We start from the raw sequence: 23,396 nt of genomic DNA on the forward strand, positions 1-23,396 counted from the left end.
TAATGTTTTATGTGCCTCATCTTTTTAGGAAGTTAAGCATAAGGATAGGTGGTGGATGTACAGGTATATAAAAAATTTTTTATTGATATGTTTGTATATTTCACAACTATGAAGTTTAAGTGTTTGAAGTATTTAGTAAAAAATTAACATGATGCTGGTAAAGCTGAGATTCCTTTTTGTGGGGGGGAGGGGGTTCTGGCTTTTATTTATTTTATTTTATCTCATCATGATACGTGTACTCTTTTTTTTTTTTTTTTTTATAATGTTTGTTTATTTTGAGAGAGAGAAGAGAGAGCGTGTGAGCAGGGGAGGGGCAGAGAGAGAGGGAAAGAGAGAAAGAATCCCAAGCAGGCTCTGCCCTGCCTGTGCAGAGCTGGATGCAGAGCTCAGACTCATGAACTGTGAGATCATGACCTGACTAAAATCAAGAGTTGAATGTTTAACCAACTGAGCCACCCAGGCACCCCTCTTTTTTTTTTTTTTTTTAAATGTTTATTTATTTGAGAGAGAGAGACAGCGTGCACACACTAGCGGGGGAAGGGCAGAGAGAAGGAGAGAGAGAATCCCCAACGAGCATGGAGCCCAACGTGGGGCTCGATCTCACGACCATGAAATCATGACCTGAGTGGAAATCAAGAGCCTGAGCCACCCAGGTGCCTGGTACTATACTGTTTTAATTACTACTGCTTTGTAATGTAAATGAATCTGGAATTGTGATACTTCTTGTTTTTTAACTTTTCAGGATTGCTCTGGGTATTTGAGGTCTTTTGTGGTTCCATACAAATTTTAGGATTGTTTGTTCTAGTTCTGTGAAAAATTATGTTGTTATTTTGATAGGAATTGCTTTAAATTTGTAGATTGCTTTGGCTAATAGACATTTTAACAGTATCTGTTCTTCCATCTCATAAGCATGGAATGTCTTTCCATTTCTTTGTGCCATCTTGAATTTCTTTCCTTAGTGTTTTACAGTTTTCAGAATACAGGTCTTTAGGTTCCTTCTTGACTACAGCCGTCAGCCTTTCTTCTTCCCCAGCAGTAACAGCTGTTATCAGTGTGAATTATACCAGCCTTTTTCTAGGTCTTTGTGTTCACAAATACATACCCTTAGAAAGTGTATGATGGTGCTTATATTTTAATTTTTTCATGTCGTCACATTTAAGGCACACCTCATTTCATCGCACTTCACTTTATTGCACTTTGCAGATGCAAAGTGCATCTGCACTTTTAACAAATTAAAGGTTTGTAGCAACCCTGGTTCGAGCAGGTTTGTTGGTGCCATTTTTCCAATAGCGTTTTCTCACTTTGTATCTCTGTGTCACATTTTGATAATTCTTGCAATATTTCAAACTTTTTCATTATTATTGTATTTGTTTTGGTGATCCCTGATCAGTGATCTTGAGGTTACTGTTGTAATTGTTTGGGGATGCCACGAACCACTCCCTTATAAGATGGAGAACTTTGATAAATGTTGTGTGTATTCTGACTGCTCCACCAACTGGCTGGTCTCTTGTTTCTCTCCCTGTCCTTGAGTCCCCATTCCCTGAGACACAACAGTATTGAAATTAGGCCAATTAATGACCCTTACAATGGCCTCTAAGTGTCTAAGTGAAAGGAGGATCCACTTCCCTCACTTTCAATCAAAAGCTAGATGTGATTAAGCTTAGTGAGGAAGGCATGTCCAAAGCCAAGACAGGCCAAAACTAGAGCTCTTGTGCCAAACAGCCAAGTTGTGAATGCAAAGGAAAAGTTCTCAAAGAAATTAAAAGTACTACTCCAGGGAACACACAAATGATAAGTGAAACAGCCTTATTGCTGATATGGAGAGAGTTTTGTGGTCTGCATAGAAGATCAAACCAGCCTATTCCCTTAAGCCAAGGCCTAATCCAGAGCAAGGAAGGCCCTGACTCTCTTCTATTCTGTGAAGCTGAGAGAGGTGAGGAAACTGCAGAAGAAAAGTTCGAAGGCAGCAGCGGTTGGGTCATGAGGTTTAAGGAAAGAAGCCATCCAATTCTGTAATGTAAAAGCACAAAGTGAAGCAGCAAGCACGTAGAAACTGCAGCAGGTAATCCAGAAGATCTAGCTAAGATAATTAATGAAGGTGACTACACCAAACAATAGATGGGCAATGAAAGCTGGTGTATTGTTTTAATGTGCATTTTCCTGATTATTAGTGAGATCAACCTTTTTATATGTTTATTGACCACTTATATTTCCTTTTGTGTGAAATGTCTGTTCATGTCCATGTTTATCTTGGGCTGTCATTTTATTATTGATTTGTAAGATTTCTTTACTCTAGTTTGATACTTTGCTTTATATTTAGTGGCAACATCTCTTTGGAATTGTCTTTATTATTGCACATCTCTCTTTGACAAGCATTTAAAAATTACAGAATCAGCTTGTCAAGTTCAAGGAGTAATCCTGCTGAATTTGGTATTGCTTTAATTATTACAGGTTAATCTGGGGAGAGGTATCATGTATTTTACCAACACCATTTGTTTCATCTTTTCCAGCCTAATATGCCTGTTCTGAATTAGATCATTTGTTTAATGCTGTTGCTTTGTGATAAAAATTAAAATAGTTTACCTTTCTGTCATATTTCCTTTCTTTTGAAATAATTGTCATCTCTTTTAACGTATTTCTTTTCTAAATATATGTTATCTGAACTGTCATAAATGACTACTTGTGGGATGTACAATAGTGGGTGGGAAAATTCTATCATCTCTTTTGTGTCTTGTTTTTCTAGCAATCCCCAAAGTGAGATTGGAGACAATCTACATTTGCGGAGTAGATGAGATGAGTACCCAGGATATCTTTTCCTATTTTAAAGAATATCCTCCAGCTCACATTGAATGGTTGGATGATACCTCCTGTAAGTACATGCAGGTTTTGTTTTGAATATGCTTTTGTTTATGATTTTAGGAGTTCTTGCCATGTCAGATGGTGAATGATTATGGTTCAGACTACTTGTCTAGCCCTGACGTCTGCCTTTAGCCTAGGAGAGAAAGATTGCCCATTGATGAGAACCAGAGTGTCTTAGCCAATCTGCCAGATCATACTCCATGAACATTCCACATCAGCTCAGTGGTGATGACCAGGGATCTAGGAGGTTGGTTGCTGGCATCTAAGTCTTATGTACATGACCGAGGCCTCCTTAACTCCTACAATTTCCCAATAAAAGGGTGGATCCAACTGTATAGACTTGGGGCTGTATGTTCAGGGCTTTAGCTTTTGTCAGTGCACCTTCCCATGTAGCTACTCACAGGTCTGGTTCTGCCTTAGTATCTGAGCTAGAACTGAACCAGAACCTTCTGACACTGTATCAGACCTCTCATCTCTACTTGCTTTGGAACTTCACCTGCTTGCTCTAACTTGTGAACTAGCTGTAATTTTTACTTGCCTCCCCACTCCAAGCCTGGCAGGACCTGTGGTAACCACTCTGCCAGCTTCTTGTCTTAACTCACTTCTAGTCTGGCTTTACTTAACTATCAGCTTGCTGATCTGCTAGGTTGTACCCTGAATAGCTGCCTGGGTTTCCCAGCTGCTTTCTTTAGAAGATGTTGATTCAGGGGCACCTCGGTGGCTCAGTTGGTTGAGTGTCTGACTTTGGCTTAGGTCATGATCTCCCAGTTTTGGGATCAAACTCCACATTGGGCTCGCTGCTATCAGCACAGAGCCTGCTTCAGATCCTCTGTGCCCCTCTCTCTCTCTCCAAAATAAATAAAACATTAAAAAGAAAAAAAAGCTTTTAAAGATGTTGATTCAGTGTTTTCATTGAAAGAAGAAACATGATTGAAGAGTTTTCTCCATTTTTCCATTTGCTTAACTTACACCATCTAAATAAAAGGTTGACACACCTTTTTTTATAAAGGGCTAGACAGTAAATATTTTAGGTTTTGTAGGCCATACAGTCTTTGTTTTGTTGTGTTGGTTCAGCTCTGCTATTGTAGCATGAAAGCAGCCATAGACAATATGTTACTGAACGAGCCTGGCTGTTTTCCATAGAAATTTTTTTTACAAAAACATGGGGTATGTATACTTTATTTAACATTAATTATACCTATATAAAGCTGGTACTAATACAAATAAATAAATGAACGGGTGGTGGACTGGATTTGGCCTACAGGTTGTAGTTTGCTAACTCCTGATCTAAGTCACTCAAACTATAGCTAAGGGATATTAGAGTTGGAGGGACCATTATTAGATTTACACAGTTTTGCTAACTCATGTTGTACATCAGAACTGAAAAACAGAGAAGGGAAATTGTTTACCCAAGGCCACATGGCATATTTATAACAAAAGTGAGAAAGAATCTGTAGCCTTTCATTTCCCAAACTGAGATGTAAGTGAGATGTAAGGTTAACTTTAGTTTGAGAAATGCTGTTTTAAACAAAATTAAACAGATTTCTTTTCTACAAGACTTTTCAACACCTTTTTCTTGCTAAATTCTCTTGCTTAAAGAAGCAGATTAAAAGTAGTTGCTACAAAGCCAAGTGGCTGTCATGCCTCCATTGTATATTCTGTGGATGCCATCATCACTCATACTTTACAGTGGGAAACAGTCATTCAGCACATTTGAGTGGTAAGGAACAGCAGATGGCTTCCCTGTAGGGGACAGTAGTATGAAAGATAATCCAAATTTGTTTTGATGTTATCATCTTGTCGTCGTCATCATCATCATCATCATCATCATCATCATCATCAGAACTGCTAACACTACGTAACACTCGCTGAGCCAGGCAGGTTTAATACACAGAACCCATTTTCATCGAATACTTGACAGTTATTTTGTGGAACCCCATTTGGGAATGCAGCTCTAGGCTGATTTTATCAAGGAGGTTTTACTACCACTTTCTGTACTTCTTTCATTAGTTGGTTTGTACATTTACTGATGCTGATCTGTAGCTAGATGAGGCCATAGCAAGGAACATGTTGCAGTCTTTGTTTTTAAAAAACTTACCATTTAGATGCGATGTCAGGTTTTATTTTACATTTTGTTTCAGGTAATGTTGTCTGGCTGGATGAAATGACAGCCACACGAGCCCTTATCAATATGAGCTCTTTGCCAGCCCTGGATAAGATAAGAAGCAGGGATGCCAATGAGGACAGGTCATCTGAGAAAAGTAAAAAAGGTAACAACACAAAGGAGGGACTTTTGGGCTAAAAGTCCTGTTATTTACACAGTTAGTTTGGGTTTCTGTGCAGAGCATTATATAGCATTTCATTGTCAGTTGTTTCTAAAATAAGCTATGATAATCCAAAGAGGGAGAAGATCTTGAACTTTTAAATTACATGAGATGGAGTTATGTTAAGGTTCATCTTGTTGCTTGCATTATGTTTTAGACAAGCAGGAAGACAGTTCGGATGATGATGAGGCCGAAGAAGGAGAAGTTGAAGATGAGAACTCCAGTGATATAGAGGTTAGTAATAGGGCAAAGATATATTAAAGGTTTGAGTGCAAAAGGCTGTCTTTTTATATGACAGCAAAAGCTGTCTTTTTATATAAGTCTTAAAGACTTAGTGCGTTGCATTCTTCCTCTGGCTTTCACTTTTAGACCTTCGGAGGGTGCACCAGGTGCCTGGCCTTTCAGTTCATGTGGCTGTAGTGAGTGATTCTTCTTGAGATCATAGAATTGTACTCATACTTCTGTATAAAAGAAAATGGTTTTATTGAGAAATACTTTGAAGTGTTACCTGTCTAATCCGTAAAATTAAGAAGAAGCAACTGATGGAATACTTCCTGATGGAGCATGTATTTTGTTGGAAATATCAAAGTGTATTCATTTAAAGAACATTTACTGAGTACCTGCTATATACCAAATTCTAGGTGCTATGGATATAGATCAAGCCAAAGTCCTTCCCCTGTTGGAACATACATTCTAGTGGAGAAGACAGAGAATGCACAGATACACTGATATGTAATATAATGTCAGGAAGTGAGGAGTGCTATGGAGGAAAGTAAAGAAGGGTAAGCAGATAGAGAATGATAGAGACTCTTAGAATGTTCAGGGAGAACATCTGACTTAGCAATGCTTCAGAGGAACAGTGCTGTCATGCTCTGAGAATTGTTAAAGAATGCTTTCTCAATCAATGGTGACTTTGCTGTTGAATAAATATTAAAGAAGCTTTAATGTTTATATTGAAAATGCTCTTTTTTCTTAAGTTGGACACATTGTCTCAAGTAGAAGAAGAGTCTCTGCTAAGAAACGATCTTCGTCCAGCTAACAAACTTGCTAAAGGAAATAGGTTATTCATGAGATTTGCTACAAAAGGTAAATGTGATTCTTGGCATTGATTTTTAGTTTTAATCAAAGTCATTTATTTTTCAGTGACATCCTTCTCTTTTGAATAGGAAGTTCGGTCAAGTAATCTCAAAGTCCATTCAAACTGTATAATATTCTAAGCTTGTAAAATGATGGCTTGCTGCCTAAGTTAAATTTCAGACTTTGAAAGTGAATGTTAGCTATTTGTATACTTTTGTGATTTTAGCCTAAAGGAAGTTATTTTCTGTTAAAGCTACTTTGCCCTCTGTGTTTTTCAGCCAAATTATCATCTGAACTATGAAAACATTTTTTTTAAGTTTTTATTTATTTTTGAGAGAGAAAGAGTGAGCAGGGGAGAGGCAGAAAGAGAGGGAAAGAGAATCCCAAGCAGGCTCCATGCTGTCAGTGCAGAGCCCAATGTAGGGCTTGAACTCATGAACCATGAGATCATGCATGACCTGAGCCAAAATGAAGAGTCGGATGCTTAACCGACTGAGCCCCCCAGGCGTCCCTGAAAACATTATCTATCTATCTATCTATCTATCTATCTATCTATCTATTCATTTCTCAGAGACAGAGACAGAGCGTGAGTGAGTGAGGGGCAGAGAGAGAGGGAGACACAGAATCTGAAGCGGGCTCCAGGCTCCGAGCTGTCAGCACAGAGCCCAATGTGGGGCTGGAACTCATGAACTGCGAGATCATGACCTGAGATGGAGTTGGAGGTTTAACCAACTGAGCCACCCAGGCGCCCCCCTGAAAACATTTTTAAATTATACTTTTAAATTTATCACAGCAGTGTCCTCCTGGACATTGCTAATAGTGCCATTCAGCTCTAATTCTCTAAGGAGTCCAATTAAAAGCCTCTTAAATTTTTTAATGTTTTTATTTATTTTTGAGAGAGAGAAAGAGAGTGTGCATGTGAGCATGTGGGGGCGAGGGGTAGAGAGAGGAAGATGGAGGACCCAAAGCGGGCTCTGCGTGGACAGCCGAGAACCTGATGTGGGACTCGAACTCACCAACTGCAAGATCATGACCTCAGCCGAAGTTAGGTGCTTAACCAACTAAGCCACTCAGTCGTGCCAAGCCTCTTAAGTTTGCAAGGCTCTTTATGCACAATGATTTTGGTATACATTAAAATATGTAAGAATTTTGAATATGGAGTACTCTGGTTTGTTTTTCTTGACTGAGACATATTTTAAGAGTATAGGCTTGGAGTGCCTGGGTGGCTCAGTCAGTTAAGAATCCGACTCTTGATCTCACCTCAGGTCTTGATCTCAGGGTCGTGAGTTCAAGCCCCATGTTGGGCTCTGCACTGGACATGGAGCCTAGTTTAAAAAAAAAAAATGGGGCACCTGGGTGGCTCAGTTGGTTAAGCATCCGACCTCGGCTCAGGTCATGATCTCACGGTTTCTGGGTTCAAGCCCCGCATCGGGCTCTGTGCCGACAGCTCAGAGTCTGGAGCTTGCTTCTGATTCTGTGTCTCCCTCTCTCTCTGCCCCTCCCCTGCTCACGCTGTCTCTGTCTGTCTCTGAAAAAAAAATAAATGTAAAAACAAAAAAATTAAAAAAAAAAGTATTGGCTCATTATTTTATCGACTCTGCCTCAGTTTTGGTTTGTCTGTTACCTCCTCATGATTAAATCGGGTTGTGCGTGTTCGCAAGAGTACCACAGAAGTGCTGCTGTTATCATTTTCAGTGCATCGTGTCAGGAGGCACATGATATTTATTTGTCCCATTTCTGGAGGTGTTAACTTTTCTCACTTGGTTAAAGTAATGATTGTCAGGTTTCTCCTGTTTTTCCATTTGTAAATCTAAAATTTGTAGGGAGGTACTTTGAGATTATGTGAACTGCTTTCTGCTCATCATACTTCCAATTATCATCCATTGAGGACTTTTTAATTCTACATTTCTTTATGAGTTGGCATTCTGCTACAAGGAAGAACTTTCTTTTTGTACCCATTTGTTTATTTACTTATATCAGTTTAGACTCATGAGTCTTATTCAGTGGTTTATCATTCATTCGTATCATTTGTTTGATTTACAAATGTTCTTAGATTGGGCCAGAGGAGTCCCTTCAAGTTATGTTATTTTGCCATGCCTCCATGATTCTTTGAGCACTTTCTTACTTTGTGGCCCAGTGAAACATCTTGTTTTCCCAGACTCAACTTGTACTTTTCCTGTCCCAGATCTGGAATCAGCCATTTCTCCAAGGAGCTGGTGGGCATGTCTTTCTGAAGGGTGTACATACTAGCTTGTGCCACTGTTTACTTGTAGTACTGGATGGATACATTCGCATTGGTTTTCATCCTTTGCAGTCAGTGAGTGCCCTAGGAGCCATCAGAGATGTTTATGTTATGAAAGCCGTCAGAGATGTTTATGTTATGAAAGATCACTGCCCACTTTTTCTTTGTGTTAACTGGCATTTTAACTTGACAGAAGTGATCTTTTCTGTGTTCATTTGAGTGGCTTATTGGAGTGCATTCTAGATAAATGGTGCTAGGCTATTTTCTTTAAGCCATTTTGAGGAACTTAACAATAAATTGGAAAAACTGGTTTACCAAATATATGGAATTATGTATAATCTGTTTCTTTAATACTTAGATTCTGTGTTATTGGTGTTGTCATTCAGAAACAAATGCCTTTCAGGGGACCAGTAAAAAAGCTACCTCATCTAGAAAGCCTTTTAGTTTTTGAACAGCTCTAATGACTGAAGTTCTCCTGTGCTTCTTGGAACCTTGTATGCTGTGTTGTTGTTTTTAATAGTATTTTCTCTGTGACGTCAGTCAGCTCCTTAACAACAGCTTAACCTCATTCATCTCTGTTTTTTGCCCCACCCCCTCAACACTGCAGTGCTTTTATAGGCACTGAGAGTGAATGTTTGTAATGCATCTTTCCCTTTTATTGGCAAATTGTGCTGATGTGATCCCAGCTACAGAAAACATTTTTTTTACGTTTATTTATTTTCGAGAGAGAGAGAGCAAGTGCGAGCGAGCGGGGGAAGGGGTGGAAGAGGGAGACACAGAATGCAAAGCAGGCTCCAGGCTCTGAGCTGTTAGCATAGAGCCCGACGTGGAGCCCAGACTCACAAACCGTGAGATCATGACCTGAGCCGAAGTCAGACGCTCAACCGACTGAGCCACCCAGGCTCCCCGGCAAACATTTTTTTAAACCATTCAACATTGTCTTCACACCAATGGGAAATCCTGGGTAACTGTTGTAATTAATTTTCAGATGACAAAAAGGAACTTGGAGCAGCCAGAAGAAGTCAGTATTACATGAAATACGGGAATCCAAATTACGGAGGCATGAAAGGAATTCTTAGTAATTCTTGGTGAGTCCAAAACTTTAAAATACAGTAGTTTAAATAGTACTTAAGGTTTTCTTAATCCTTCAGTTGGTCTTCTGCAGTGCAGTGTCAGTGCCATGTGTGGACTTGAAGGAAGACAAGAAGGAGTCAGGATTCTTAACTGTGGTAAATGGTATGAAAGGCTGAGTTACAGTCTCATGTAAAATGTCTCTGTTTCAGTACCTAACATTTCATCAGTGTATAGTTGAATTCAGTTAGTGGATTTCAGAGTCCTTCTTGTTGGTTTTTGATCATGTGCTTATTTTGGAACGTTGCAGGAAGCGAAGGTATCATTCCCGTCGCATTCAGCGGGATGTGATCAAGAAGAGAGCCCTGATTGGGGATGATGTTGGCTTGACGTCCTATAAACACCGACATTCCGGTAGTTGCCTGCTCAGCTCTTGGGTAGACACATGTTTGGCTCCCGAAATCATATTCTTATTCTTAATACAGTCTTTTAAGGTTCCAAACTTTATCATCCTCTCTTCCTTGCCCTCACCCTCTGCCAACATATAGGAAAGTAAGTCAAGTCACAATTAATTTTAAATTGCCCATACAAAAGAGGTCAAATGATTTTATGAAAGCTGTTCTAACAAAAAAAAGGCCAAATGTGACATAGGAAAAAGTGAAAATTTTTTGTAAGAATCTAATTTTTCTACTATTAATATCAAAAGCTGAATGAAAAAAATTTATCAGATGACTTGATTTTATTATTTTTTTTGTCTGATGATGAAAATAGGCTGCTGTGTCTGGTGTTTTATGCTTATTGGCTCATGCACACGAATGCCTCAGCTAAATGAGATATCATGACCTGGGTTTCATTTCGTTTGTTCGTTTGTTCCTTCCTTTCTTTCTTTGGTGCTTATTATAGAAGAACCATTTTCATTATGTTTTATAAAGATTTGTTTTTATTTTGAATCTAAAGATGTGAAATCTTCTACATGCTTTGAGAACTAAGTTAGCATACAAACATGGGATAACATGCATACATGTTTATCATTGTGACAGGGATAAGGAGAGGTGAAGTCTATCGTTTTTATTTTATGTGTATATCCAAAATTGTATATTTGAAATCTGCATCTTAAAAATGCACATACTTTTCTATTACACAGTTATAGGCTTCTAATTTCAGTTACTCTAAGATATTTTTATAATCTTTCTGTATATATTACTAAAGAAATTAAAAAGCAAATTGCCCATAATCCTAGCACTCTTATATAACAACTGATTTCATTTTACATTTTTCCTATTTGTCTCTTCATAATAAATATAATCGCTACGAACATATATTTTATAGTCCTCCACTTATGAGCATCTTCTTATGAACTTTGAAGTTAGAATTGATTTTCATTGTTCACAGTGGTTATGTGCTATAAAGTCACTGTGACAATTGATACAGTGAATACTAAACCATTCAGAGACTCTGGTCACACCATTTCCATCAGCTGATCAATATATAACCTTGTCTGATGTGTGTTTCTGTTTAAAGACATTTAATACATATTATTGATTCATTAACATTGGGCTCACGGCCAACAGCACTATAACTCATGCTTGAACAAAGTTTATTTAACACGTATTTTCTCTATAAGGCATATCACAGCGTTCTTGAGCTTAGAAACACTAGACAGCTTTGGAACTACACTTGGAAGCCCTTTTCAACAGTGAAATCACCAACAAAAGCCTCAAAAATACGAAAAACATGACACTTAATAGTCTGCAAAAAGGATACTTGTGTATAGTATGAGAGCTGAGACACGAAGGCAGAGTGTTGCCTTGTTTGACCTCAGCTGGGAATATGCCTGTCTGGTTTTTTGCCATTCCGCATATGTCCACAAATGATCATTAAAGCACTGTGAGTGTGGATTTTGGAGTTACAAATAAATTTGGCAGATTTGCAAATATAGAACTCATGAATAACGACAGTCGACTGGATTGTAGGTAATTCTATAATATCCATCAGCTTGCTAGATCATACTTTACCTAGCCATTCTTCTGTTGTAGATATCGGAATGGCAACTGGGTTGGCACTAATGTAGATAATGCTCCAGTAAGATCTCAGGCATGGGAACCCCACCTTTTTAAAAAAGGCCACCAGTGTAGAGCAGAAAATCAGATTTGTTAGTTTTAATACTTTTCCTAATGTTTTCTTGGTTAAATTTCTTAGGACTAGTAAATGTTCCGGAGGAACCCATTGAAGAGGAGGAAGAGGAGGAGGAGGAGGAGGAGGAAGACCAGGACATGGATGCAGATGACAGAGTGGTGGTAGAGTACCACGAGGAGCTCCCAGCTCTCAAGCAGACCCGGGAGCGGAGCACATCTAGGCAGTCCAGTGCCAGCAGTTCAGACTCCGATGAAATGGACTATGATCTAGAACTGAAAATGATTTCCACTCCTTCACCAAAGAAAAGCATGAAAATGACCATGTACGCTGATGAAGTGGAATCTCAGTTGAAAAACATTAGGTAAAAGCCTTTTCTTTTTATCAATGCGAGCTTTTAATTTGATTTTTTTAATTAAAAATTTTTTTTTATGTTTATTTATTTTTGAGAGAGAGAAGGAGGGGCAGAGAGAGAGGGAGACAGAGGATCTGAGACAGGCTCTGCACTGATAGCACAGAGACCGATGTGGGGCTCGAACTCACAAACCGCAAGATCATGACCTGAGCTGAAGTCAGACACTCAGCTGACTGAGCCACTCGCTTTTAATTTGATTTTAAATACTAATTCCTAACTTCCTCTTAGCTCCTCTTAATTTTATAATCACTTTTATCTGTTCTAATTTCAGTCTTATGAAGAATTTGAATAAAAGCATCCATTTGTTTCTTTAAATACACAATTGGTTCCTTGTTATAAAAATGTTAGTATGTTAAGTGAAAATCACCCATGGTTTCAATCTCTCCTAAAATAGCGACTTAGCAATTGAATGAATAATTTTCCTGCTAATTTTATGTGTATACATAACACACGGAGAAATATATTTCTTCAAAAATGAAGTTGGATTTATATTGTTTTACAGTGTGCTTTTTCCATTTCATATATATAGATCTCTGTTATTTTTCACCCAGATGTAGTCCATTGTTTGAAAGTAGCATGATTTATTTAACCGGTCCCTTATTGATGGACATTTAGGTTTCTATTTTCTTACTGTTGCACTAATTAAATTTCTTGAATTCCAGTTATTGTATAAAACAATATGTGTGTTTAAAAATGTGGTGTTGCTAAATATCTTTCCAGAAGGGTTTTACTCACTTTATAACCTATTACATATATACTTACCAAACTTACCACTCTCTACTTTTTGCTAACTTCGTGGGCCAAAAAAAAAAAAAAAAAGTTATTTTAATGTGTATTTCTTTGATGACTAGTGGGGATGAGCAGATTCCTGAGGGCAGATGTACAGCTCAAAGGGTTGGTTGGGGTCTAGAGTTGTTCTCCCTAAGTGTACTTGGTGGTATGTTTGGGGAAAGGAAAAACAGTTCAATCTGGTTTGTTTGTATGACTTTGTTCATATCCTTATTTTTAGTTTTTAGAGAACTTTCCAGTGTTGAATGCTGTCAGAATAATGCTGGTGCATGGTAGCAGATGTCTTTGACAGAGAAGTCTGCTCTTTAACGAAAGAGATTGTAGATCCTCTTGTATCTTGACTACTGTGAAATCACAGCCTGCATGAACAGAGATCCCTGAGCGCTTTGCAGGCCTTACTTAATGTTTGTCTCAGAAGGGAGGGAACTTGTAATTATACATTCTGTGATAGTTTACAGGTATCATTTGTGGAAACCACCCTGGAAAACTCAGGAACCTATTTGCCCTGACTAGTCTCCCTGTAGCAAGCTGATCATGATTTTTATAAGCAAATAATTATTGATGTATGGTATTTGTGAGTGAGTATTTGGTATATTAAATTGGGTATCTTAAGTTTTCTCCAAAGTATATGAGATTGTTGCATAGGCGTTGTCCCACAGTTGAAGTTGGTTAATTGTGCCTTTTTTTTTTTTTTTAAAGGAACTCCATGAGGGCAGATACTGTATCTACAAGCAATATCAAAAACCGAATCGGTAACAAGTTACCAACTGAGAAATTTGTAGATGTCCGACATCTGTTAGATGAAAAACGTCAGCACACACGTCCACGGCCACCAGGCAGCAATACTAAATCAGGTAGTATTCATTTGCATTTCTCAGCTTCATTCTGAGCTCCAGAAAGTGAATTCAGGCAGAGATAAGTCTTTGGTTAAAACATTGCCATTAGTGAACTGATTTAGTTACCCTGCTTCATCACTTCTAAATTTTTGGTTAGGCATTGGAACCTTAAGACATGGAACATAATCATACTTTTGCAATACTGGCTTTCAATATTTTTGTCCCAATTATTTTGCTCTGAATGTCATTGATATACTGCATACATAACGATAATAGAAATTAGGTTGGGTTGTTGTGTATATGGTTAAGAATTTGAACTAGATAGTATGTATGTGCAAATACACATAGAGTGGGTACTTGGGCATGCCTGCTGTGTGCCAGGGGTAGGTGCTGGGAGTGTTAGAATCTTTGGAGGGTCTGCCGAGTCATCCTAGGACTCAGATGTAGTAACGTGAGTGTGCACATTCAGGTAATCCCACCCCACAGCAGAGTGTAAGTGTTCTCATAGGTCTGTAAGCAGTGGGCAGTGGGCAGTGGGCACACGGAGGGAGGGAGGTCTACTCAGGGAATTGTGGAAGGCTTCTCAGAGAAAGTGGCTTTAGTGCAAGGCCTTGGTAGGGGTGGTGTGGGCTCTCAGTTGGCAAACCTAGTTTTTTGATGTGGGAAGTAACCTAATCTTATGTCTATTTTAGAAAGATAATTTTGTGGCCAGGTGGGGTAGGGTAGAGATTTAAATAAGTAACAAGGACCTGAACTAGATCAGGGAAAGTGGAGACAGAATGGATGAGAACATCAAACTTTGTGAAGATAGAAGACTCAGCATTGGGAAGATGGGAGCAAAGGGAAAGGAGCCAAAGGGCTCAGCCCTGAGGAACCAGAAAGTTGGGAATGCTGCTCTGTGAGACAATTAGCAGGATGGGTAAAAACCCCAATGACTTGCTAATAAACCTGTTGTTGCTGCTGCTGCTGCTGCTGTGTATTGTTAGAGGGAACTCAAGAGGACAGACTTCGGAGGGATGGGAGGGAGGAAAAGCAAATTTGATTTGGAATATCTTCCCTTGATCCTTTGGGTTTTAGCCATCTTGTTACATTTATTGTTAAATGTAATAAGTTTATCAAAAATTCCTTATATGTTCAAAGACTGTGGCTTCTGCCCTCAGGGAACTTATAGTATTGTTAGCTGAGATGTTTGGAAATTCTTTGGTATACTTGGTTCTACTAAAAACAAAAAAACAAAAACAAAAAAAACAAAAAAGCCAAACAGGTGATTCTGCCTCAGAAATTCCTTTCTGGAGCAGTCAGCTGAGAGGCTTTTTTTCCATTGAAAGCCCCTATGTCTGCACTTTCCTAGGGGAATCCAGACTGATTACACAGAAGAATTTTAGAAGCTTGATTTTGTCAGGCTCTTTGTCCTCCTTTGGGGAGATTTGGCACTAGGTCCTGTAGAGATCTCAGGTTGACAGTATGAATAGCAAAGCACACAAGCTTGGTCACAGTAATACTTTTTTTTCTTCTTCTAGATATACGCCAGCGGTTAGGAAAAAGACCATATTCTCCAGAAAAGGCGTTTAGTAGTAACCCAGTCTTTCGGAGAGAGCCTTTTTCTGATGTACATAGTAGACTGGGTGTTCCCAGGCAAGATGTTAAAGGCCTCTACTCTGATACTCGGGAGAAGAAATCAGGTTGGTAACACTTAAAACTGAAGGAGATAGGAATTGGGTAAGAGCAGACTATAGCATAGAAATACTTTGTTAGTTGAAGGCAGGAAATAGCATATGTCAAAATTAAATTATTTTTCCTCTTCCGTTATAGTCATTGTCATAATTGTAATAATAACAGTATAGGAAACTTAGAAAAGAGAAAAAAACAAAACCAGCCTTGGTTCTTTCTGTTTAGCACAAATACTTTTTAGTCTTAAGTCTCCATTAAAGTCTTTGTCCATATACGTAACCTGCTTTCTTCATTTTATTGTGATCATTTTTCCACACTGTTAAATTCTTTTTTTTTTTTTTTTTAAATATTTTAAATGTTCATTTTTGAGAGAGAGCACGAGCAGGGGAGGGACAAAGAGAGGGGGACAGCTGTGCTGACAGCAGAGAACCTGATGCGGGGCTGGAACTCATGAACCGTGAGATCATGACCTGAGCTGAAGTCAGAGGCTTAACTGACTGAGCCACCCCGGTGCCCCACATGTTGTTAAAATTCTTTATAAATAAAATGTTTAATTGCCTTATAGTATGCTATGAAATTCTAAACACATATTTCTCTATTGTGAGATATTAATAAAGTATATTTTAAAAATGAATAGATATTGGGCCAAATCTCTGAAAGTTTACAGTGTAGCAGGTCCCTCACTTTGCAGAATTTATAGCTGGGAATGATCTAGGAATGGCCCACTCCCGGCAGAATGAAGCTCTACACTGAATGGTGAGTCTCACCAGGGAGGGGAGATGTAGCATAAGTAGCCTTGCAGGTGATTCTGATAACGCATATGGGAGGCACATGTCCCTAGCTGTGAGAGTCTCCCATTGGGTCCAGATCCCTCACTTTGCAGGCAGGGGACTATAGCCAGGGAAAGGAGATAACCTTCCCAACACTGCACAAAGGTTCCAAGAGCCACAGACCCCCTCCCCAGTGTTTCTTGCACATTAGGTTGTTGGCAGTGCCCCTGCTTCTCAGCATTGACCACCAAAACTGAAATGCCTTCTCACCCAAACAGGTAGTTTATGGACTCGCTTAGGATCTGCACCCAAGACCAAAGAAAAGAACACGAAGAAGGTGGATCACAGAACACCGGGCACTGAGGAAGACGACTCTGAGCTGCAAAGGGCATGGGGGGCTCTGATAAAGGAGAAAGAACAGTCTCGCCAAAAGAAGAGCCGGTTAGATAACTTACCATCTCTCCAGATTGAAGTTAGTCGGGAAAGCAGCTCTGGTTCAGAGGCAGAGTCCTGATGCCCTTGGGGCCAATGGCAGCTGCCCTAAAGTCTGACATTCTCGTGCAGGGTGGGGTGCACAGTAGGAACCTTCCCTCCCTCCCCCTGCAGGAGTTGGCGCCTCTCCTGCTCTTACACAGTCACCCTCAGCTCTTGCTACTTCAGCAAGACATATTAAGAATGTGACGTGTTTTGAAGGGCATCTGTCTTTTGCTGCAGAGTTAGAGTTCTGGGCCCTCAACTTTTTTCCCACTATCCCACAAGCTTTACCCTTTGAGGAAAAGGCAGCCCTCCAGATTTTGTAGACGTTTTTCTTAATATTTTTAACATTGTGTCTTTTAAAGAAATGTTTTACACAGTTCATCCAAAGAGCAGAGAACTGAACTTCTCACTATTGCCTTGGCCCTGACAGCTGTTACCAGCACCCTTTTCCCAAGAAAAGTCAATTCCCAGGTGCTTATTGGACAGCCTTCGAGGGGGAAGATGAGGGAAGCTGCCAGCTCACCCTTCCAGGACCCTAGTGTCGGGGCCGAATCTCATGGACCTGACTACAGAGGTGCACCAGTGCCGCCCAGGTAGATAAGAGATGCAGCGTCGATCGTGCTTCCATTCCTTCCTGGGGATTTCTGTTAGGGGCCTCTTCGTAGCAATCAGCTTGAAGTGAAGATCAAGTTCAGTGCTGTGGGATTTTTAGGAACAAAAAACTGTGACTTCTGGATTTGGGGTGGACTTTTGTGCTAGGGGTGGGGTCATGGGTTAATGTTGAACAATTTTTAAGTCTGTATTATGTTTAAAAATATTAATGATTTAAAAGTTAAAATTTTTAATTTTTATATGTGAAAATACTTCCTGTTGGCTACAAGGGAGCTCAAGTGGTGTCTTATGTGTGCTGTTAAATATATATTATATACTTTGGAAGAAGGCAAAGAGAGGAGTCTCATTATTTTTAAATGATCCTAATTGTATAGTCTGTCTGTTGTATATAGAATTCAACTTGCTTTTTGGCCACTGTAGGAAAAAAAAATCCATCCATCAGAGATGGAGTCCTGTTGTTTATTATCACTTCAGAAGTGATACGTTGGTATTTATTCTATTTCCAAGTTCTGGCGCCTGAAGTTATCTTTAAAACTGGCTAATAAGATCATAGTTATGGAAATTTTAGCTTGTTTGTTTCTAAACTCCTTTCAGATTATTTTAAAGGCAGTAGATTATTTTGTCTTCCTGTTTGATCTCTATCTTGAAGTATTTAATGTTTATATTCCTTTGCAGGCTTAAAAATAGTGTTTCTCTTCAATTCACTAGAATTTAGGAGTTAGAGATTGTAAACCTTTGTCCCTTTGTGGTGTCACAGCTCTTCACCTGTCTGGCTTGTTTCCGTACCTAGTGTAGCCCTGGATTCTAGAGATCTTTACTTGTGGCTGAGCTAATGGTCGCATTGATAGTTGATTACAGTATGGTGTGATTGAATGCAGAATGCTGCTGCTAATAAAGAAAATAAAGGGCTGTGGGACTTAAGAGCTGCAGCAGTTGTACTGTACCATGTTTTGTTGGTTAACCTGCTTTTTTCACTCCCTTTAGAAAGATCGGAGCCTGTAACTATTGTATGTTTCTGCTTCCTGATAGGATTCTGGGAAAGAGCTGGTTCTCTGCCAGTTGAGACCTAATGTTTCTGAAGTTTCTCAGCTGTTTTGGTCCTGTGAAGCACACAGCTGAGAGCCAGGTTCTTGAGAAGGGGCAAGGTTTAGGGAGTTGGTAGAGTGAGAAGGACAAGGACCTGAGAGTCAGAGACCCGGGTGCCAACTCCTGGTTCTGTCCACGGGCCTGGGCCTCAGTTTTCCCATCTGGCAACTGAATGGGCTGGTACCACAGCTTCTGACTTCATTGGTGCATCTCTGTGGTGTTTTTACTCTTCCTGAAGCAATGGTTGTGGTGGGCTGGCCAGCCCTGGTTTCTGTTACAGGCGTGGGGTGGGTCAAAGAGACAGTTGAGGGTTGTGACACCATGAGGTTGTGGACAAGGATTCACCCCCATCCCTTTTCCATTACAGTCTGTGGGTCTTCAAGCATGACAAAGATGTCCTTGTGGTCAGGGTCCTAACTGATGTGGTCTCAGCAGTGTTCAAGAAATGCCCTTCTTTATGCTTCTGTGTTTCCCAGTCATGACCTTTTCCACCAGTAGTTCAGGCCCATCTGTCCCATGACCTTAAGCCCTTGCCAGTCTCCTTTTAGAGATCAGGGAAGGCTTTCTGGGAGGGTGGTGGTGGTGTATAGTCAAAACTGGACTTTTGATCTAACCAAGAAAAATGCCTGCTTGAACAGCCTTGCAGTCCTTACAAATACACAGAACCAGAAAAGTATCTTAAAGATTTTATTTCCCCAAGTTATGGTTGGTCACCTCCTGTCTCACTCTCCAGCCTACACTCAGGCACTCAGATCTTGAAACATCTTACAGAGGCTTTGAATGCCCAGGCCCTCTCTTTGGAGTTTGGGAGTGGGGGTGGATAGTCAGGATGGTCCCCTAGTGGCAGCTCAGCGTGCCTGGGTGCTCCTTATGCATGTGGGCCGGAGAGCTACACACTTTTCTGTATTCTTCTTAGTCTTTACACATGAGATTTCAAATACGTTTTGCTGCTTGATAGTAATTGCAGATACCTCATTTCTGTGTCCCCACTCTCCCTCTTGGGAGACACACCAGCTACCCAGGAGAACTTGGGGAGCCCGTGACAAGCGCTCCTCTGGCCTCTAGTCTGGTCCCGTGAAATCTTCCCCTTAGTTCAGTCACTATCTTCTCCTGCTCTATCCCTGTGGCAGCCTCCTCCCCGGTCTCTGCCCCGTACCCCGTCCCTTCCTCTGTTATATGCACTGCAGCTGGGATAAACTTTCGTTGTTTTTTGCAGCTTTACTGAGACATTAATTACATAGCATACAGTTCCCTCTTCTATAGTATACACTTCAGGGGCGCCTAGCCAGCTTAGTTGGTAGAGCATGTGACTTTGATCTTAGGGTTGTGAGTTCGAGCCCCACGTCGGATGTAGAGGTTACTTAAAAATACCTTTAAAAAAACAGTATACACTTCAGTGGCTTTTAGTCTATTCACAGAATTGTGCAACCATCACCATAGTCAATTTTAGAACATTTTCATCACCCTAAAGAAACCCAGTACCCATTAGCAGTCACTCTCCAGTCCCCTTTCCCACCCTGGCAACCACTACTTGTTGTCTCTATGGATTTGCCTATTCTGAACATTCATATAAATGGAATCATACACTTTGTGGTGATTTGTGATTGGCTTCTTTCACTAAACATATTTTCGAGGATCATGGTGTATTGTAGCATGTGTCAGTACTTCTTTTTATTAACGAATGATATTCCATTGTATGAACAGTACATTTTATTTATCCGTTCACCAGTCGATGGTCATTTGAGTTATTTCCATTTTTGGCTGATATGACTAATGCTGCTATGGAACATTTATGTTCAAGTTTTACGTGGTGATGTTTTCATTACTCTTGGGTTATATACCTAGGAGTAGAATTGCTGGGTCATATGGTAACTCCGTCTTCACCTTTTGAAGAATTGCCAGACTGTTTTCCCAAGTGGCTCCATCATTTTCCATTTTTCCCATTAGTGTATAAAGGTTCCAGTTTTTCCGCATCTTCATCAACACTTGTTATTTTGCAGTGTGAATTGGTGTCTCATTGTGGTTTTGATTTGCATTTCCCTGATGACTGATGATGTTGGGCATCTTTTCATGCACTTCGGAATGAACTTTCTTAAAGTTATTCCTGTTATTCCTCTGCTTAAAACCTTTCCAAACTTCACTGTTGCACTTGGAATAAATTCCAAACTACTGTGGTAGCTCACAAGGCTCGTGTTCTCATCCTCCCCTGCCCTTGTGCCCACAAGTTCCCTGGACCCACCTTGATCTCACCAGCCTTTCAGACTCTGCTCGGTGCTGTTCTTCTCTAGCAGTGACGCGCTCCCCCGGACCTTTCTCTCTCCCATCTGAGCCTTGCCTTCTCTTTTGCTCATCTTCAAGGACTTAGAGACCCCTCCAGGAGGCTACCTCCCAACTTCCAGAGCCAGATTATGGGCCCCTGCTATGTATCCCACAGTACTGCCTTGGACGAGACTCGGCTCCTTCCACGGTTGGGTTATACAGTCACACCTAAGATAAAAATGGAGTGTAACCAAAATTCCTCTTGGAAACCCTGAGTAAGGTGCCATGTTGAAAACCAGCATCGAAAGATCCAGCACAGTTGGTTCCTTCCTGTGTGGGAATACATCAGAGTTTCTTTGGTTGAGCTCCAGATAAAATGGTTGGCCTGCAATTAGGGCCATATTGTGCAAAAATACCCACATATTTTTAGGTGTTGGACTTACACTTAGGCAAGCAGCTCACTTTTGAAAGGGCTCTTGGGAACTGCAACAGGCCACAAGGAGCGGCAGGCGCACAAGCTTGCCTTAGGCCCTCCAGCCGGTCTGTTCAGTGAGTGGAGGTGCCGGTGAAATGGCGCAAATGACTTAACATTGTTTTCCTTTTTCCTTGTCTTTTTTTTTTAACTTTTCAGAAAAATATACCATTGTGTTTGCCTAAGTGAAATGTGTGTATGATGCCAAATCTCTGTACCCGTCCCCGCCCCCTGCCCCGAGTCAGCATACCTATATGCTGAATTGTAATACCCTGATCCTACTTTGTCTTTTTTGCTAGATTGTAAGCTCCATGAGAGCAGAGACCATGTCTGGTTTGTTCATGGGGGTTTCTCCAGTCTTAGAACATGTCTGGCACCTGGTAGGTCGTCTGGAAACATGTGGTGAGTGTATAAATCCTTCAGCTGCAGGAACAGCTCCATTTTCTGAGGCCCTGGGGTCCTATTACAGGCTAGTCCTTGTTTTCTGCCCTGTACACACAATACTTGATGTTCATGTTTTATTTTCCCTGTTAGCCTGTGAGCTCCTAACGAGCAGGTGTCTTCATGTTATTATCTCTGTGTCCTCCCACCATGCCAGTTCAGAGTAAGTAGTACTTAAAGAGTGGTTGGTAAATGAGTGAATTACGGTAACAACCCAGCTCTGGCTCCTTTGTCTGCAAGCTGGTCAAATTCTAGGTAGGACTACCAGATTCAAAAAGAGGAAGATGATCCAGAAGTGCATAAACTGTACTTGTATAAGGAAAAAAAAACCTCATTAATTCGATCTCCATAAAATTCAAATTTTGATGATCTGGCCATATCTGAGCTGAAGCTTACTTGCTGTGTAAAGAATTTGTTAGAGAATCATGGAGGATATTTTTTAGAAAGCATTCATCTGCCCTAGGAGAGCAGGAAAGGAAGCTGGCCGGTGGATGAGAGGCCCCAAAGAGGGATTGCTGAGCCAGGTCTTAGGTGGGTCCTGTTGGAGAGGAAAGTGACATCAGTCCAGAGAAGGTGAAGAGGAACCCCTTTTCGGGCAGTAGCTCTTTTGCCTCCAGCAGCCCTCCACCTCTCAGTCTGGGCATTCTGAGAGTTATGCTGAAGTGCTAGTGGGCAGTTTGGATTCATATTAACAGCAGATCATGGCTTCACGGATCAATTCATCACTGCACAAATAAATTTGGTGTATGAATAGTTGCTTTTAAACTTTATATAATGGGAAACAAATGAGAAGTTAAACCATTTTTTTTCCTTTAAGAACTAAAAGTACAGAATGTTTTTGATAATTTTGAGAAAATCACACTTGCCTCAAGGCAGATTGTTATTGCATAATCTGACCAACAGAAATCCAGAACTTTTCTTACATGTTTATTAAATAAATCTTAGAAGAAAAAATATGGCAGCGTTTTTTAAAAATGAAATTCTATGAACATTTGAAAGGACTTTGATGTTCCTCGGAACATTTACGGAAATGCTGGCTCAAAAGCCTATTTCAGATTGTGAGCACTAAAGTGGGACTTTCCTGTGCTATAAATAAAACTCTAGAGTATGGGTGGTACTAACCTGCCCTAGGCTTCTTACCTGTTTTTGTTTGAGCAATTCTAGAGGCCCTCTCTGCATGACCAGATTCTTCAGTAGCTGAAACTTTGTGTTATCTCCAGTTGTCTGTCACCCTCACCCCTGACTGGTGTAGGTTAGTTAGTGAAGGCAGGAGGCCCACACCATTGGCAGGAGAGGAGACATGACCTTTCTGTCCCTTCCTGGGTGTTGTGTGTTTACCTGTGTGACACATCCCCTCTTGTCATTGGCAAGGATTAGAGGGCCTATGAGCAGTAGGCAGCACTTTTAGCTCAAGTAGGGTGTCTTTTGGGGAGGGTCAAATAGAGTGCCAGAGGCTGGGCCTGAAGCCCTGGGGACTCATTTTGTCTCCCATACAAACTGGAAAAGACTGAACAAATCCCTTCACCTCTCTGGATATCAGTTTCTCTATCTGTCAGATGAAGGGCTCACCTGGGATTGTCTCCTGGTTTCCTTGTAGTGCTAATGTTGTGTTCTAGGATCTTTGCTCTAGTTTTCCAAAGACCGTTAGGAACCTAAGTTGAACAGGAAGGAGGTAGGGGCGAGCAAGAGGCCCAAGTCCTTGGACCCTTGGTCCGTAAACCAACCCCTCAGGGAAAACCAAGAGGATCCTCTTCCATGCTCCCTCCCCATTAAGCCCACCTTCCCCAACACACACACACACACACACACACACACACACACACACACACACACACACACACCATTCAGTGTTTTGGTTTTTT

General features: G+C 40.5%; 2 protein-coding genes across 3 annotated transcripts in view; both read left to right on the plus strand.

Annotated features, from left to right (window-relative positions):
* Positions 1-18,205, plus strand: part of NCBP3 (nuclear cap binding subunit 3) — a 32,554-nt gene extending 14,349 nt beyond the window's left edge. Inside the window, exons 4-14 of one of the 2 annotated variants that reach the window (XM_053211908.1) lie at positions 2,744-2,869; positions 5,001-5,129; positions 5,341-5,417; positions 6,161-6,269; positions 9,491-9,590; positions 9,884-9,987; positions 11,773-12,070; positions 13,610-13,764; positions 15,267-15,428; positions 16,093-16,173; positions 16,466-16,594. In XM_053211908.1, the coding sequence (XP_053067883.1) occupies positions 2,744-2,869; positions 5,001-5,129; positions 5,341-5,417; positions 6,161-6,269; positions 9,491-9,590; positions 9,884-9,987; positions 11,773-12,070; positions 13,610-13,764; positions 15,267-15,428; positions 16,093-16,127 (1,295 nt within the window). In that variant the 3' untranslated portion in view covers positions 16,128-16,173; positions 16,466-16,594. Of the gene's footprint in view, positions 1-2,743; positions 2,870-5,000; positions 5,130-5,340; positions 5,418-6,160; positions 6,270-9,490; positions 9,591-9,883; positions 9,988-11,772; positions 12,071-13,609; positions 13,765-15,266; positions 15,429-16,092; positions 16,174-16,465; positions 16,629-17,094 lie in introns of those variants that run through there. The other variant, XM_027034711.2, reaches the window with a different exon arrangement.
* ITGAE (integrin subunit alpha E) overlaps positions 17,120-23,396 on the plus strand; it is a 72,995-nt gene continuing 66,718 nt past the window's right edge. Inside the window, exon 1 of the mRNA XM_053211887.1 lies at positions 17,120-17,257. Coding sequence (XP_053067862.1) covers positions 17,221-17,257 — 37 coding nt within the window. The 5' untranslated portion in view covers positions 17,120-17,220. The remainder of the gene's footprint in view (positions 17,258-23,396) is intronic.

This window comes from Acinonyx jubatus, chromosome E1 (assembly GCF_027475565.1).
Source record: "Acinonyx jubatus isolate Ajub_Pintada_27869175 chromosome E1, VMU_Ajub_asm_v1.0, whole genome shotgun sequence".
Taxonomy (NCBI): Eukaryota; Metazoa; Chordata; class Mammalia; order Carnivora; family Felidae; genus Acinonyx; species Acinonyx jubatus.